At 38.2% G+C, this 18100-nt stretch overlaps 2 protein-coding genes across 3 annotated transcripts in view; one reads left to right on the top strand and one right to left on the bottom strand.

Moving 5' to 3' along the window:
• The window catches only part of jmjd1ca (jumonji domain containing 1Ca), a 100981-nt gene extending 99304 nt beyond the window's left edge, over positions 1–1677 (bottom strand). The window contains exon 1 of the mRNA XM_051646753.1: positions 1371–1677. Within this exon, the coding sequence (XP_051502713.1) occupies positions 1371–1502 (132 nt within the window). The 5' untranslated portion in view covers positions 1503–1677. The remainder of the gene's footprint in view (positions 1–1370) is intronic.
• A 13033-nt stretch (positions 1678–14710) lies between these two features.
• Positions 14711–18057, top strand: LOC127411364 (dr1-associated corepressor). Of its 2 annotated transcripts, none has more exons than XM_051646890.1 (7): positions 14711–14876; positions 15003–15075; positions 16144–16237; positions 16406–16519; positions 16638–16740; positions 16875–16927; positions 17133–18057. In XM_051646890.1, exons 1-6 carry the CDS (start codon positions 14835–14837, stop codon positions 16914–16916), a joined length of 468 nt encoding a protein of 155 aa, XP_051502850.1. In that variant the 5' UTR covers positions 14711–14834; the 3' UTR covers positions 16917–16927; positions 17133–18057. The 2 variants fall into 2 exon arrangements, with proteins under 2 accessions (XP_051502850.1, XP_051502849.1); XM_051646889.1 differs by having other exon boundaries at positions 16875–16931.
• The last annotated feature ends 43 nt before the right edge of the window (positions 18058–18100 follow it).

Below are 18100 nucleotides of genomic sequence, written 5' to 3'. Positions count from 1 at the left end.
TCACAGAGACACACACAATCACACACTCACAGACACACACACACTCACTCACACACACACTCACACACTCGCAGACACACACACACACACACTCACAGACACTCACAGACACACACACAATCACACACTCATAGACACACACACACTCACAGACACACAATCACACTCACACACACATTCACACTCACACACAGTCACACACACACAATCACACTCACAGACACACACACAATCACACACTCATAGACACACACACACACACACTCATAGACACACACACACACCCTCACAGACACACACACACACACACACTCACTCACACTCACACACACTCACAGACACACACACACTCACTCACACTCACAGACACACACACTCACAGACACACAATCACACACACTCACACTCACACACTCTCACACAATCACACTCAGACACACAATCACACTCACAGACACTCAGACACACACACACACACTCACAGACACACACACACACACACACTCACAGACACACACACACACACTCACACTCACTCACACTCACAGACACACACACTCACAGATACACAATCACACTCACACACACTCACACACAATCACACTCACAGACACTCACAGACACACTCACACTCACACACTCGTAGACACACACACACACACACACACTCATAGACACACACACACTCACACTCACAGACACACAATCACACTCACTCACACAATCACACTCACACACACACACAATCACACTCACATACACACAATCACACTCACAGACACACACAGACAAACACACAATCACACTCACACACTCATAGACACACACACACACACACACACACACACACACTCATAGACACACACACTCACAGACACACACACACACACACACACACTCACTCACACTCACAGACACACACACTCACAGACACACACACACACACACACACACACACACACACACACTCCCAGACACACAATCACACTCACACACAATCACACTCACAGACACACACACACACACACACACTCACAGACACACACGCACACACACACACACACTCACTCACACTCACACACACACACACACACACACACACACACGCGCGGTTCTTTTGCCTCTCTATCATAGTAACACGCCCATAATAATAGTTGTCTGAACGTGTTGACTGAACAACTGACAGAAACAAACACACGTTCCAGCACTGAATACTATAAACTCGCCTTCCTGTTACTAGTTCTGACTAACTTTTTCTCTCACAAACAAGCGAAAGAATATTAATAGAAGTTGTAACAGCTGAGAAAAGCTTAAAATATTCATCCGTTTACAAGTTTCGCTATATATAGTGTCGTGAGGTCAGTTTTTACCGTTAGCGCAGGCGGGTCGGTGGTCGCACGGATGACTCCGGCTCTCCAGCTCCAGCGCGAGATTCCCGCGAGCTCCAGCGACTCTCCGCCGCTCACGCAGAGGCAGCGCTTCCCCACCAGCTCCACCGCCATAGTCCCGCAAAAAGTGCGAGAAATGTGCACGGACAGCAAACAAACGTCCTCCTACTGCGGGCTATGGTGCTGACACATAATTAAAATATGGTGATTAAATCAAGATTCTTGTGTACTGGAGTACAGGGGCTTTAAATTCGCTGTGTTGTCCTCTGAAGTGCGTTGCTCACTCTCTGCGCTGGGAAACTGATTTACACACTGAGGGAGTAGTAACAGTCATTATGTATCTCTCTCTCACTCTCTCTCGCTCGCACGTGGTATTCATCCGCCCAAGCTAAAGCACACAGCACTAGCAGACCGCAGCGGAGAGATTTGTCCGTCCGCCAGACTGTGCTCACTGTCAAGTGCACTAAAACAGACTAGAGAAAAGTAGTCTCTCGTCTGAATGTATTCCGACCTTGACCTTATTGGCATTGGTTTAAAAATTACAGCTGGCTTGTTGAGCTATAATGAATTATTTACTTTTCTCAGAAACCCATTTTTCACGAATTGCAGAATTTTACAAATGTATAATCAGAATCAGAATCAGAATCAGAATGAGCTTTATTGCCAAGTATGCTTACACATACAAGGAATTTGTCTTGGTGACAGGAGCTTCCAGTTCACAACAATACAAAAACAGCAACAAGACTTTTAAAAAATAATTAAAATGTAATAAAAAATGGATAAATATTGAAAAGAAAAAAAATATATAACCAATAATCCTCTCAGCAGTCCAAACTGTCCTTTGTAGTCTTCTGATGTCTGATTTCATAGCTGAACCAAACCAGACAGTTATTGAAGTACAGAGGACAGACTCAATGACTGCTGAGTAGAACTGTATCAGCAGCGCCTGTGGCAGGTTGAATTTCCTCAACTGGTGAAGGAAGTACAACCTCTGCTGGGCCTTTTTCACAATGGAGTCAGTGTGGGTCCCCCACTTCAGGTCCTGTGAGATGGTAGTGCCCAGGAACCTGAATGACTCCACTGCTGCCACAGTGCTGTTTAAAATGGTGAGGGGAGTCAGTGTTGGGGTGTTCCTCCTAAAGTCCACAATCATCTCCACCGTTTTGAGCGTGTTCAGCTCAAGGTTGTTTTGACTGCACCAGACAGCCAGCTGTTCAACCTCCCTTCTGTATGCAGACTCATCGTTATCTCGGATGAGGCCGTTGACAGTGGTGTCATCTGCAAACTTCAGGAGCTTGACAGAGGGGTCCTTGGCGATGCAGTCATTGGTGTCAAGGGAGAAGAGTAGTGGAGAGAGCACACATCCCTGGGGGGCACCAGTGCTGATTGTACAGGTGCTGGAAGTGAATTTCCCCTGTCTCACAAGCTGCTGCCTGTCCGTCAGAAAGCTGGTAATCCACTGACAGATAGACATGGGAACAGAGAGTTGGTGTAATTTATTCTGGAGTATAGATGGGATGATGGTGTTGAATGCTGAAATGAAGTCCACAAAAAGGATCCTTGCATATGTCCCTGGTCTGTCCAGATGTTGCAGGATATGATGCAATCCCATGTTGACTGCATCATCCACAGACCTGTTTGCTCGATAAGCAAATTGAAGGGGATCTAGAAAGGGTCCAGTGATGTTCTTCAGGTGGGCCAACTCCAGTCTCTCAAATGACTTCAAGACCACAGATGTCAGGGCGACAGGTCTGTAGTCATTAAGTCCTGTGATTTTTGGTTTCTTTGGGATGGGGATGATAGTGGAGCGTTTGAAGCAGCATGGGACTTCACACTGCTCCAGTGATCTATTGAAGATCTGTGTGAAGATGGGGGCCAGCTGGTTAGCACAGGATCAAAGACACGCTGGTGAAACGCCATCTGGGCCCTGTGCTTTCCTAATAATTAGGATAATTATTATTATAAATTATTAATTATTATGAGGAACACACAGCTACAAATATGTTACACATGCCATAACCTGGGGGACATTAAGCCACCCTCAATTTAGCAAATATTTATGTATATGTCATAAAAAAGTATAAACATATACCACATGTTCTTTTTTCTTTTACTAATATACCAGTTCAAATCTTATGCCTGTTATACAATTGTTTCCATTCTGATTGTTTATACCCTATGCTTTGGTAACTTAAGGTGTAAATACGCTGAAAATAAATCGATTTTATTAATATTTAAAATGTAACATTTAAAGGTTGTTTATTTTGTTTAAACTCTAAATTTAGCGTGACAATGCACACTTTCGCAATATAGTTACCAGGAGGAGTAGTTATCTGCTGTCTTGTCTAGTGAACTCCATAAATTTGGAGAGGCTTTATTGTAAACAAATCTTTTTTCTTTTTTTTTTTTCTGTAATCTACATCTTGAAATGCTGCCATAAGTAGTTTCCAGTATACTGTACAATATATGAATGATATTTGTCATACTGAATACCCACTAATATGAAGATTTATAGGTCTATCTTGAAAGTTCTTTATGAAAATACCAGAGGACAGAATTTTTCAGAATATACTTCATGTTCTATTTTGCTTCTGTGATGTTTGCAGGACATGAGGCCTTATAGCCGATGAGTCAGTGGAACATGTTTCACAGGGGATAATCATACATTTACACAATTCTGTAACATAGTCATGTATGTGCTGTTGTTTGAAGTGTCCAAAGCTGTTAGTGGACAATTCTGGATCAGATGACAGCAGAGTGGTTGATGTCATGAGGCATTACTGTGTTGTCATGTGAATTGTACAAATAAACTGACCCAGAGAACTATTAATATTTGACTGTTTACAACAATGAGGAAACATTGTCTTGGAACATACAACGAAACTGCCAACAAATTCTCTCCATCTTATAATTTTTTCCACAGTTTTTAAATGTTTTGGACATAAAACTGTTTCTCCACAGAGAGGAAACTTCATATACGTATGATGTTATTTGACTGCCCTCCGGTGGTCGGTTCTGGAAATGCATACGACGGAAATCCCAAGTAGGTGTGGCTGCACTGGAGATCTCCAAAAGAGGGCGGGGTAACTTCAGAAGCAAGCTGGGACAGCAAATATCTGCCAAAAACACAATTTCTCATTCTGCCATCTGGTGGTTGAAATTGCCTTAAACTGGCGTTACCATACAGTGCTCCCCAAATATGTAGACATTTAAGTCAAACTTAAAATGTAAGAATATCTTTATATCTAGCATTAGATAACTAAATATTAGGTGGTATCTGCAAACAAATTATGCTATACCTTTTCTCAGGAATATCATCACTTTTCTGAGCAATTTTTTAGCATTAAGTCTACTTTAAACAAACTGAACCCAAGGTCATTTTTAGAGTCAGTTCCCCTTAAAGGGTTAGTTCCCCTTAAAGGGTAAATTGAAAATTATCTCATGATTTACTCACCCTCATGCCATCCCAGGTGTGTATGACTTTCTGTGTTCTGCATAATACAAATTAAGATTTTTTAGAGGAATATCTCAGCTCTGTAGGTCCATACAAGTTCCATACAATGCAAGCATTTTCTCTCTTTTTGCTTTTCCCGTTTGTCTATATCTCGCTTCTCGACTGCATGCATTCATTTTCTCCACTGTGTTTTTCATGGATTATTGCATCAGTCTCAAACATCTGCTGATCAGAAACCACATCGTACCACATCGATCTCAAGCCCTTGCCGCTCAAGAACAACCATAACAACAACAAACAATTGTGGTAAGTCATGGCATCTGCTAATGCTATTTCATCCTGCATTGCATGCCACATGTTTATTATAGCTTCTTCTGTCAGCAGTGAGGGAATCACATGTGATAAATGTAAGGAATTAGTCAGGCTGACAGAGAAGGTTAATGAGTTACAGGCATGCATCCGAACACTAGTGGAGGTCAGTGAGAAAAAGAAGCCTGTAGATACTGTTTCGGATGTGGGTAGTACAGCGAGCAACACACACACTTTGGTTCCGGCTCTAGAGCCCCCACAGCAGGTCTTGGCAGCATACTCGCTCAGCAAAGCGACACCACTCTCACGTTCCTGTTAGGGTTTCCAATCAATTCTCCCCACTCAGTGATGCATCAGCTGAGAATCATGTTGAAAGAGCCTTAATAATTGGTGATTCTATTGTAAGGAATGTGGAAATAGAGACACCAGCCACCATTGTTAAATGCATTTCCGGGGCTCGAGCGTCTGACATCAGTTCAAATGTACAAGTGCTGGCAAATGCTAAATGTAGATTTTCTAAAATTGTTATTCATGTAGACACTAACACTGTTCAGCTTCACCAGTCATAGATCACTAAAGATATTTTTAAAGAGGTGTGTGAACTTGCAAAAATGATGTCAGACACTGTCATATGCTCTGGGCCTCTCCCTGCTCGTTGTGGTGACGAGGTTTAGAGTAGATTAGTGTCACTGAATGGCTGGATGTCTGAGTGGTGTCTGGAGAATAGCATAGGATTTGTAGACAATTGGAAGAGTTTTTGGGGGTAGACCTGACCTGCTAAAGAGAGACGGACTCCATCCCTCCAGGGAAGGTGCCGCTCTCCTCTCTAGTAATTTGGCTCATAGTCTTAATAGTGATAGTATTTGACTAATTGGGGCCCAGTTCAGGAAGCAGACAAACTGGTTAATCCGAATGTCTGCTAGTTGCCTTGAGACGTCACACAGGTCACAAAAACTACAATGTCTGTATCACCTAGATATCATATAGATACTGTGTGTGTTCCCCGAACTACCAAACTAAATCATGTAGAAAAAATTTGATTAAGATCAAACTTGAAAAAAAAACTAAAAAATTGAAGATAAACATATAAAGGTAGGGCTACTAAATATTAGATCTCTTTCTACCAAAAAACGTATTATAAATGAAATTATTACAGACCATGGTTTGGATGCACTCTGTTTGACTGAAACCTGGCTTAAACCAGATGAATATGTAGATTAAATGAATCTACTCCCCCAGGTAATTGTTATAAACATGAGCTTAGTCTGAATGGTCGAGGAGGAAGTGTTGCTACAATTTACAGTGAAGTTTTTGGTGTTACTCAGAGGACATGATATAAGTTTAAGTCTTTTGAACTAATAATGCTTAATGTGACACCGTCAGAAATAAATAAAAAATCTCTGTTGTCTTTTGCCCTTGCTACAGTATATAGATCACCCGGGAATTTGCAAATTTTCTATCTGCTTGGGGGGATCGAGGGGAGGCGTGGGGAGAGGGAAAGGGCGAGCAGAGGCACAGAGAGAGAGAGAGAAAGAGGAGAGAGAGAGAACTTTCCCGCCGGCTCCCGGAAATGCTGTCGCCCGGCCCTCAACCGCTCATCCACCCTCTGACAGACACCAGCTCACTCCTCCCCCGGTGGACGGCAGTGAGTCCTCCGGCCCCTGAAGGATGGAACTGCTTCCTCCCCTTCTCGGCAAATGGCCAAGGTTCCTCATCCCCTGGCAGATGGCAGCAGCGAGGACTCTGTGACAGCGCATCCCTCCTCCCTCCTGTATTTCAGCACCACTGTAACACACAAAGGACGGGTAAGGAAGAGGCGGGAACAGGCTGAACAGTAAACATAAAGTTTAATGCTAAACTTAAAACCAACATAATCAAACGTGCAGTGCGGCTGCATGCGTCTCTCTCTCTCTCGAACCGGCGCCTCCTGCTGCCCCTTTATCTTGCTCTCCCGCTGATCAGCTGATTCAGCGCCGGCCGTGCTCCATCACACATTTTCTGTGAAGCTGCTTTGAATGGAACGTGTGTTGTAAAAAAGTGCTATACAAATAAAAATGACGACTTGAATGGGTGCCAACATTTTGAAGCTCCAAAATCCACAAGGACAACAAAAGTACTCCAGAGGACTCTGATGGTTAAGTCCATATCTTCTGAAGCAATATGATAGGTGTGGGTTAGAAACAGATCAATATTTAAGTCCTTTTACCTTCACTTTTACTTTCTCCTTCTTCTGTTTTTGATGATTCACATTCTTCATGCATATCGCCCCATACTGGGCAGTGAGGAGAATTTATGACAAATTACATAAATATTGATCTGTTTCTCACCCACACCTGTCATATTGTGTCTGAAGACATGGATTTAACCATTGGAGTTGTATGGATTACTTTTATGATCCCTTTATGTGGATTTTGGAGTTTCAACAATTTGGCACCCATTCACTTGCATTGTATGGCCTTACAAAGCTTATATACTCTTCTAAAAATCTTAATTTGTGTTCTGCATAAGAAAGAAAGTCATACACATCTGGGATGGCATGAGGGTGAGTAAATCATGAGAGAATTTTCATTTTTGGGTGAACTATCCCATTAAGTTCACACAGGCGTCCTGGCAGAATAACCATCACAATAACTATGGACATGTCCCACCAAGTTTGACAAAAAAAAGGTGTCTATTTCTTAATTTTGAACAGTATGCTTATATCTAGTTGTTTAAATTGAATCATTTAAAACATTTGCTTGTGCTACCTTTTTTATTATTATTATTAATGTCACTTGGTTTGTTGGATTTATTAACTAATTAATTTACATTTAAAGAAATAGTTCACCCAAAAATTAAAATTTTCTTATCATTTACTCGCACTCATTCAATCCCAGATGTGTATGACTTTCTTTCTTCTGCTGAACACAAACGAAGATTTTTAGAGGAATATTACAGCTCTGTAGGTCCTCACAGTCACAATGCAAATTAATGGTGACCAGAACTCCGAAGGTTAAAAAAGGACTTAAAGGCAGCATAAAAATAATCCATACGACTCCAGTGGTTTAATCCGTCTTCAGAAACTATGTGATAGGTGTGGGTGAGAAACAAATCAATATTTAAGTCCTTTTTTATTGTAAATCTACACTTTCACATTCAGCCATCTACTGGTTGGAGCTGGTCAAAGGTGGAGATTTATTTAAAAAAAAAGAAAAAGAAAAAAGAAAAAGGACTTAAATATTGATCTGTTTCTCACCCTGACCTATCATATCGCTTCTGAAGACATTGATTTAACTTATGGATTACTTTTATTTTGCCTTAGTGTGCTTTTTGGAGCTTCAAAGTTTTGGTCACCATTCACTTGCATTGTATGGACCTACAGAGCTGAAATATTCTTCTAAAAATCTTCATTTGTGTTCAGCAGAAGAAAGTAAGTCATAAACATCTGGGATGGCATGTGGGTGAGTAAATGATAAGAAAATGTTCATTTTTGGGTGAACTATTTCTTTAAATGTAAATTAATTAGTTAATTTACATATATCAATTTATATATAAATGGTCTTCGATTTACAGTATTTTTTGTAATAACAATAGTATATATCTGTACTTAAGCTTTTATTTATAATTCTTTTAAAGATAATTATTCTGTGTTTTAGAGGTGTATGACTCTATTCTAACAATTAATATATGTTAAAAGTAAAAGATTTTTTGGAATTGTAGGGAGATTTCTTGTAGAAATACAGTAATAGATGTTAATTTTGGTAAAGCTAATTCAATTTTTTTTATTTTTTTTAATTTTTTTTTATTATTCTTTATTTATTTTACAATTTATCTGTTTTTAATCCGACAGTACTTTTCTGTTTTTCAACAGACATTTTCTGGCACCCCTGCTGCCAGAAAATTACCTTTATTTTACACCTTTCTTTTTTTGTTTTGTTTTTAAGTGGCTACTTTATTCTCACAATGCAACGACTTTATTCTAATAATTTTTACTTTATTCTCAAAATAATATGACTATAATCTCAAAATTCTACGACTTTATTCTAATAATTTTGATTTTGAATTCTTATATGAAATTTTATATCATAATGCTACAATTTTATTCTCAAACTATTACGACTTTAATCTCATAATACTTCAACTTAATTCCCGTATTTTTTATTTTATTCGCAAAATATATATCTATATCTATATCTATATCTATATCTATATCTACAGGTGCATCTCAATAAATTAGAATGTCGTGGAAAAGTTCATTTATTGCAGTAATTCAACTCAAATTGTGAAACTCGTGTATTAAATAAATTCAATGCACACAGACTGAAGTAGTTTAAGTCTTTGGTTCTTTTAATTGTGATGATTTTGGCTCACATTTAACAAAAACCCACCAATTCACTATCTCAACAAATTAGAATACATCATAAGACCAATAAAAAAAACATTTTTAGTGAATTGTTGGCCTTCTGGAAAGTATGTTCATTTACTGTATATGTACTCAATACTTGGTAGGGGCTCCTTTTGCTTTAATTACTGCCTCAATTCGGCGTGGCATGGAGGTGATCAGTTTGTGGCACTGCTGAGGTGGTATGGAAGCCCAGGTTTCTTTGACAGTGGCCTTCAGCTCATCTGCATTTTTTGGTCTCTCGTTTCTCATTTTCCTCTTGACAATACCCCATAGATTCTCTATGGGGTTCAGGTCTGGTGAGTTTGCTGGCCAGTCAAGCACACCAACACCATGGTCATTTAACCAACTTTTGGTGCTTTTGGCAGTGTGGGCAGGTGCCAAATCCTGTTGGAAAATGAAATCAGCATCTTTAAAAAGCTGGTCAGCAGAAGGAAGCATGAAGTGCTCCAAAATGTCTTGGTAAACGGGTGCAGTGACTTTGGTTTTCAAAAAACACAATGGACCAACACCAGCAGATGACATTGCACCCCAAATCATCACAGACTGTGGAAACTTAACAGTGGACTTCAAGCAACTTGGGCTATGAGCTTCTCCACCCTTCCTCCAGACTCTAGGACCTTGGTTTCCAAATGAAATACAAAACTTGCTCTCATCTGAAAAGAGGACTTTGGACCACTGGGCAACAGTCCAGTTCTTCTTCTCCTTAGCCCAGGTAAGACGTCTCTGACGTTGTCTGTGGTTCAGGAGTGGCTTAACAAGAGGAATACGACAACTGTAGCCAAATTCCTTGACACGTCTGTGTGTGGTGGCTCTTGATGCCTTGACCCCAGCCTCAGTCCATTCCTTGTGAAGTTCACCCAAATTCTTGAATCGATTTTGCTTGACAGTCCTCATAAGGCTGCGGTTCTCTCGGTTGGTTGTTCATCTTTTTCTTCCACACTTTTTCCTTCCACTCAACTTTCTGTTAACATGCTTGGATACAGCACTCTGTGAACAGCCAGCTTCTTTGGCAATGAATGTTTGTGGCTTACCCTCCTTGTGAAGTGTGTCAATGATTGTCTTCTGGACAACTGTCAGATCAGCAGTCTTCCCCATGATTGTGTAGCCTAGTGAACCAAACTGAGAGACCATTTTGAAGGCTCAGGAAACCTTTGCAGGTGTTTTGAGTTGATTAGCTGATTGGCATGTCACCATATTCTAATTTTTTGAGATAGTGAATTGGTGGGTTTTTGTTAAATGTGAGCCAAAATCATCACAATTAAAAGAACCAAAGACTTAAACTACTTCAGTCTGTGTGCATTGAATTTATTTAATACACGAGTTTCACAATTTGAGTTGAATTACTGAAATAAATGAACTTTTCCACGACATTCTAATTTATTGAGATGCACCTGTATATATATATACACACACACTACCGGTCAAAAGTTTTGAATCACTTGACTGAAATGTTTCTCATGATCTTAAAAATCTTTTGATCTGAAGGCGTATGCTTAAATGTTTGAAATTAGTTTTGTAGGCAAAAATATAATTGTGCCACCATATTAATTTATTTCATTATAAAACTACAATTTAATAAAAAATATATATATATATATTTTTTTTTTTAAATTGATGACTGGACCAAATAATAAAAGCAGCCAATAAGTGCCCAACATAGATGGGAACTCCTTCAATACTGTTTAAAAAGCATCCCAGGGTGATACCTCAAGAAGTTGGTTGAGAAAATGTCAAGAGTACATGTCTGCAAATTCTAGGCAAAGGGTGACTACTTTGAAGATGCTAAAATATAACACAGTTTTGATTTATTTTGGATTTTGTTTAGTCACAACATAATTCCCATAGTTCCATTTATGTTATTCCATAGTTGTGATGACTTTATTATTATTCTAAATTGTGAAGAAAAATTATAATAAAGAATGAGTGTTTCAAAACTTTTGTATATTTTTGTAGTGTATATATTTATTTTTTTTTTTCTCTTCTTCTTCTTTTTTTTTTCACGGGATCACCGAGTAAAGTTAAAAATAACTTTCTTTTTTTAATCACCTGCATTGGGTTTCATGATTCCAGGTTGTTTTTAACCAAGCAAAGTTTCAATGCTGATAAACGGTAAGAGAGTGTTTTTTTCCCGCTTTTGCTCTGGTGTGCAGACTTAATTACAATAATTAGACAAGTTCAATGTCATTTGATTTTAAACTATTTAAAAATCAAGGCACCCCAAAGAGGCTATTTAAACACAGCAGTTTAACTCCACGCACATGACGTGGAAATGTGAACCAGCCTGGGCAGAGCGCATATACAGGCAGTGACAGTTTGATTACTGTTGTTTGACTTTAATGTAAGATTTTATCATTTTAAGACCTATGTATTGTGCTATTTAGGCTCATAGTTCACTGTTCTGCTATTCTGAGTTGCGTTTGAGGAAATTCCATTGCAATAAACATTCTTTATTACTGCGTAACGACTCCCGACTAAACCCGAATAACCAAACAAGTTGACTGGTGCATGCATTAAATTCTACTTGGTGTGTGAATTGAAAACAAATTAAGATTAGAAATGAGGCTTATAGATTATATATTTAGAAATAAAGCTTGCATAATAAAACCTCCGTGCCACTAATGAAGAAAAGCTGCACCCCTGTGAGAGAAAATAGAAAGCTCCCACTTCAGGCATTTGTAACGTGTCAAAGTGCGAACTGTCCATTTATGCTCGTTGGGCTCACTGATCGAAATTCATTTACATTTGAAGCCAGAATTGCAGTCTGCCTTTTTGCTTTTGTACCCTGATGTAATTAACATTAAGCCTTACTTCCTTCTTTTTTTTTTTATCATTAAAAAAAAAACAAACAACAACAAAAAAAAAAAACGTTCATGGCTATGAACAAAAGCCAGGGTCTACACTCTAAAAATGCTGGGTTGGGCCTGTTGGGTCATTTTATAGATGAAATTACTCTGACGTCACACTGCAGCAAACTGCGCGGGTTCTTTCGAGCAGCAGATTTCAATGGTGGAAATAGGCAGCGCTGCAGTTTTTTTAGAGGAGTTTTTTATTTTATTTATTTTTTCTTCCCCAATGAATGAATGCCCAGTTTCCAATGCACTCTAGGTCCTCATGGTGGCCTAGTGACTCAATCCGGGTGGTGGAGGACGAATCTCAGTTGCCTCCGCGTCTGAGACCATCAATCTGCGCATCTTATCATGTGGCTTGTTGAGCCCGTTACCACGGAGACTTAGCGCGTGTGGAGGCTTCACGCTATTCTCCGCGGCAATCACGCACAACTCACCACACACCCCATTGAGAGAGAACCACTAATCATGACCGAGGAGGTTAACCCATGTGACTCTACCCTCCCTAGCAACCGGGCCAATTTGGTTGCTTAGGAGACCTGGCTGGAGTCACTCAGCATACCTTGACTCCAGGGGCAGCGCTGCAGTTTTAATAATCTTTTAAGCTTTATAGAATGTAATAATGTCATTTAATGTTAATAAAAGTTATTATAAATGGTTTATCTATAGTTTACAGTGAAGAAAGTATGTGGGTTCTTTTCTGAAATATCAGCAAAACAAGTTTAAACTTGTTTTAATGAGCCTGTATGATTATGCCTTATTCCCCTACATCCCACACTCAGCAAAACAGGCCTGCACATACATCATTTTAAATTCTTATTTTCATTTAATTCATTTTATGGATTTTATTAATTCCTTAAATAGTTTTCTAGTAATAGACACTAGAATTATAAGTAACATTTAAAGGGATAGTTCACCCAAAAATATAATTCACTCATTATTTACTCACTCTCATGCCATCCCAGATGTGTATGACTTTCTTTCTTCTGCAGAACACAAATTAAGATTTTTAGAAGAATATTTCAGCTCTGTTGGTCCATACAATCCAAGTGAATGGTGACCAAAATTTTGAAGCTCCAAACAGCACATAAATGCAGTTAAAATAAATCCATACGATTCCAGTGGTTAAGTGACTGTGAAAGTGAGAAAAGTGAGAAACGTATCAATATTTAAGCCCTAATTCCCTCCACCTTTTTTTACATTTATTTTTTTACTATAAATCTTCACCTTCACATCTAAAGGTCACACTTGGCACCTGTTTAGTTTTCTTTCAGATGTGAAAGTGCTGATTTAGAGTAAGAAAGGACTTTAATATTGATCTGATTCTCACCTATACCTATCATATCCCGTCTGAAGACATGGATTTAACCACTGGAGTCTTATGGATTACATTCATGCTGTCCTAATGTACTTTTTGGAGCTTCAAAGTTCTGGCCACCATTCACTTGCATTGTATGGACCTACAGAGCTGAAATATTCTGAACAAAAACAAATAATTTTACAAGCAGAAGAAAGTCATACACATCTGGAATGAGGGTGAGTAAATGAGAGATTCTTTTATTTTTGGGTGAACTTTACTTTTAATAATACAATGGGTATTGTTAATACATTAATGTTTTTAATGCCTAGTGTATTTAACATGAATTATAAATGTTACTTTATTGTTCTACATGCTGTTTATTAAAACGTTTGTAAAATGAGTTTAAATTTACTTATTACATGCATTTGTATTCATCCAAAATAAAGGAGCTACCATGTTTACACGTTTGTTTATGGTGTGGTTTATTTCCCAATATTTTTTAAAGGATAAAACCATCTGAAAATATTAACCCACTTATGAGATCAAATTAACCCAGCATTCATGTAAAACCAGCATTTGGGTTGAATTAATAACCAATTTGCTGGGTTAAAATGAACAACCCAGCTTGCTGGGTTAGTTTAGCCCAACGTGTGTTCTGTCCTATAAACAGCGTCTGGGTTAAAAACAATCCAATTTGGGTTGTTTTTAACCCAATATTTTTTTAGTGTATCTACGCCGCTCTTTGGGTGAACTATCCCTTTAAATGTCCAAATACTTTTTGGGGCCACTGTAGCATGGTTTATGTTACCATTTCAGTAGGCTACATTAGCCTGTCTGCTAACATATTTAACGTAGAAGTAATTCTAAGTTCTCTCTGAACTTACAATTAATCACTAAGTCAATAATCATATTTGTCTTCATCTTTATACGGCGAAAATGTCTCAATTACATGGACAAATAGCAGGGGATTGTTTACAAATCCCACGCTGCACGTGACAGGGGGCGTTTCCTCACAGAGGCTCCTCCTATTCGTTTTCCACCCATTCATTTCTCATTCAATACTTCCTGTGAAAGGTAAACAAATGGCGCTGTGCACTTCAAGCCGAAAAATGACTCAAAATGTAACCCGAATACGGATATTTAAGAGTTCAAAATGCCCGGACAGAAGAGAAAATATAACGTTCGCTTTCCACCCGTGAGTAACAAAAGTTTAATTTTTAAAAATAAGTTTTACGAGCATTGTGAAGCACAGACGAGAGGCACTGAAATGTTAAAAGCAGTTGAACCTCTCAACTCATCCTCCTGTTCGATTCTTGGCTAGGGACGCATCAAGAAAATCATGCAAAAAGACACAGAGGTTGGAAGAATCGCCACAGCTGTACCGGTCATCATATGTATCCTTTTTAAATGTTGAATGCTGATATGTATGTAGGGCAAAGCAGTCAGGAAACACTTTAGGGCGAATTTCAGCTTGCCTTGGCCATATTTCACAAATAAACACACACACACACACACACACACACACATATATAGTAGCAGCAGCAGCAGCAGCCTACTGTGCAAAAATGATATGCACTTGTATAGTGAGGCATAGTGAGGATGTCTTAAAAAAAATCCCATAAATAGTTTTCATTTATCAATTTGCATCATACAAAGTCCAGTAAACATAAAAAAGCTAAATTAATATTTGGTGTGACAACCTCTGCCTTCAAAACAACACCAATTCTCCTAGGTACACCTGGACACAGTTTTTCTTGGTTGTTGGCAGATAGGATGTTCCAAGCTTCTTGAAGAATTCACCACAGTTCTTCTATCTATTTCGGCTGTCTCAATTGTGTCTGTCTCTTCATGTAATCCCAGACTGACTCAATGATGTTGAGATACGGGCTCTGTGGGGGCTGTACCATCTGTTGTAGGGCTCCATGTTCTTCTATTGAATTCTATTTGTAAAGGGAATGTTGAAATCTAAAATTGGTATTTCCTACTGATACACTAAAGGCAGAATATATGATATAACCATTTTAAGACAAATGTTATTGTGAAAAATATACAGTAATTCGCCTAAGACTTTTGCACAGTAGCTACTGTAGATAGATAGATAGATAGTGTGTGAAGGAAACTGAGGCTTATTTTACAGCCTTGTTTTTTTAGGGCCTTATTTTTTGGCATTTCAGCACAACAACAATTCCCCCATTTTTACTGAAAAATAGTGGCGAAAAATTAGAAATAGTGATATTATTTAAAGTCTGAAGTTTATTATTGAAATTGTAAAGTATTTCTACAACATGATAGTATTTGTTGCACTGATGAAGTATTACCCGTACAATGTTTTTGGGACTGTGCAAGAGGACATACAACGCATTCCGTGTGAAAGGCCCCTTACACTGAAAGCATAAAACTCTTTAAAAAACTGCTATCGGTTCCTTCAGACTGCTGCATATGTTCCATAACTGTACATTTAGCTAAAGCTTTAGAAATGTTCCTCAGATCTCTTCTTACCAAGGCCAGTAAAATAACACAGTCAAGGAACAGCAGAGTGATGTCCATCAATCACATGTAAGCCTCAAATCTAACTTTCAAACTCCTGTCTTACAATGTAGCATTGACCCATCCTCCCTTTTATGAGTTTCATGTATGTACTATATGTGCATCGTATAGATGTGCTTTGTCCATCGATTTCTGTGTACTTTCATTATACCGTGTGCACTTGTATGATCTTTGTAGGAAACAGTGTATTCATTCAGAGAAGCTGTTTGACTTCCTAAAGGATCTGGCAGATCAGCCCTCCTCTGTATCAGCATCGGAGTGCAAAACTAAGGGCAAATGGCAGTCACACCGGTGCAAAACAATTAAGATACACTTGCACCAAATTAGTGTTCCTTAAAAGCAAATACTGTTGTTTTTCTATATAAATAATCATTATCATTATAAGGTAATGAAATGGTCCTCCTTTTAGGAAACGCTTGCAAAGTGTGTCTATCAAAGCCAGGTCACCTGAAAGGCAGGAGCCACCCCAGAAAGCCACCAATGATCTACTCATCAACAGTGATTCATCCAGTGTGAGTGACTATGATGACATTGAAAAAATACATTTTATTTCATTTTATTATTGATTAGAGATCTTTGTATTTTTAAACCATGAACAATGTTCTTGATGTTTGTGGTAGATGCGTTCTTTGTGTCTCTTGTTCAGGAGTCGGAGCTTTTCATCTGTTTGGAAACTCATTCACCTTAACCGCACGTTGAGTAGGTGAGGTTCATCCTGATATAGATGTAATGAGGATAGGCTGCTATTGCACTCAGAGGACAAAATATAAATGTTAACTATCAAGAACTAGATATTTGAAGGGTTGTGTTTGCTTGGTGTTAATTTAAGACTCGTGTTTGTATCATAATTGAACTGTTAATGAATGCATTGTTCTAAATGTTACTTTTTGATTTTATTCTTAAGTCTCACTAGATCCAACAATCTCCCCCACTGAAAACTGCAGTGTTATTTATGAAGACCCAAAATCCTTTTTTGGGGGGTGCTGTTGTTATTTGACATAAATGTTTGATTTTTAATATGTCAATCTGCTTTGTTGTGGTGTTAAATTCACCAAAGAATGAATTATATAATTGTTTGTTTTCATGTGTTCAAGTTCTCCAGGGAGTAACTGTCACAACATTCATTACGTTTTATATTTTGCTAAGAAAATAATTTATGTAATAGAGACATTTTTTTGGTAATGAGCATCTCCAGTCATTTTCTTTCAGTTGGATTCATAATTAAAACTGTAGTTTGAACTGTGTACTGTTTACAGTTTAACAATTTCTTAAGCTGTGAGATATTGAATATTGTAAATATATAAATATTTTTCTATTAGCTTTGAATGCAGGTCAGTGGTTTTGTTACAATTATCCACAGTAGGTTTAGGGGTTATTTAAGAAGCATATTGTAACAATGTCAAGTGTATTTTATAGTGAAATTTTAATAATGATTTGTTATGTCTATATTACAATGTTGTATAGATGCATATTCTACTCCTCACCTAACTATAGAGGGATACAATACAATCTGCAGTTGAACTTTTTTTCAAATAACCAAGGATCTATCACAGAGTAATGCAAAATTATGGCTGAATAAAATATTTGAGGATGGTACTTTTATTTTAAGCTAATGATGCTTTTTGTCTTGTCACATTGTGTGTTGCAGAAGAAAAAAAAAAAAAAAATCAAGAAAATAAACTCAATAGGCTGCTTCTTCTGGATCATAATTTGGGGCAAAATATTGAACCCTTACTGGGTGACTAAGTTAGTTTTTGCTTCTCTATTTCAAGTTTAAATTATTCACAGCTGAAAACCAGACAAAGCCCTATGACGGTTTAAGTTCAGTACTTGCGGAATAACAAAGCTCCAGCAAAAACAACAACAAAAAAA

This window comes from Myxocyprinus asiaticus, chromosome 20, assembly GCF_019703515.2.
Source record: "Myxocyprinus asiaticus isolate MX2 ecotype Aquarium Trade chromosome 20, UBuf_Myxa_2, whole genome shotgun sequence".
Taxonomy (NCBI): Eukaryota; Metazoa; Chordata; class Actinopteri; order Cypriniformes; family Catostomidae; genus Myxocyprinus; species Myxocyprinus asiaticus.
This window is presented reverse-complemented; position numbering and strand designations above follow the sequence as displayed.

Excerpts from the sequence above, each read along its gene's own strand:
- LOC127411364 (XM_051646890.1), top strand. The coding sequence starts at position 14,835 with ATGCCCGGACAGAAGAGAAAATATAACGTTCGCTTTCCACCC. Across the intron at positions 16,238-16,405 it reads GTGATGTCCATCAATCACAT|GAAACAGTGTATTCATTCAG; the intron begins GTAAGCCTCAAA and ends TGATCTTTGTAG. Across the intron at positions 16,741-16,874 it reads TCAACAGTGATTCATCCAGT|GAGTCGGAGCTTTTCATCTG; the intron begins GTGAGTGACTAT and ends TCTCTTGTTCAG.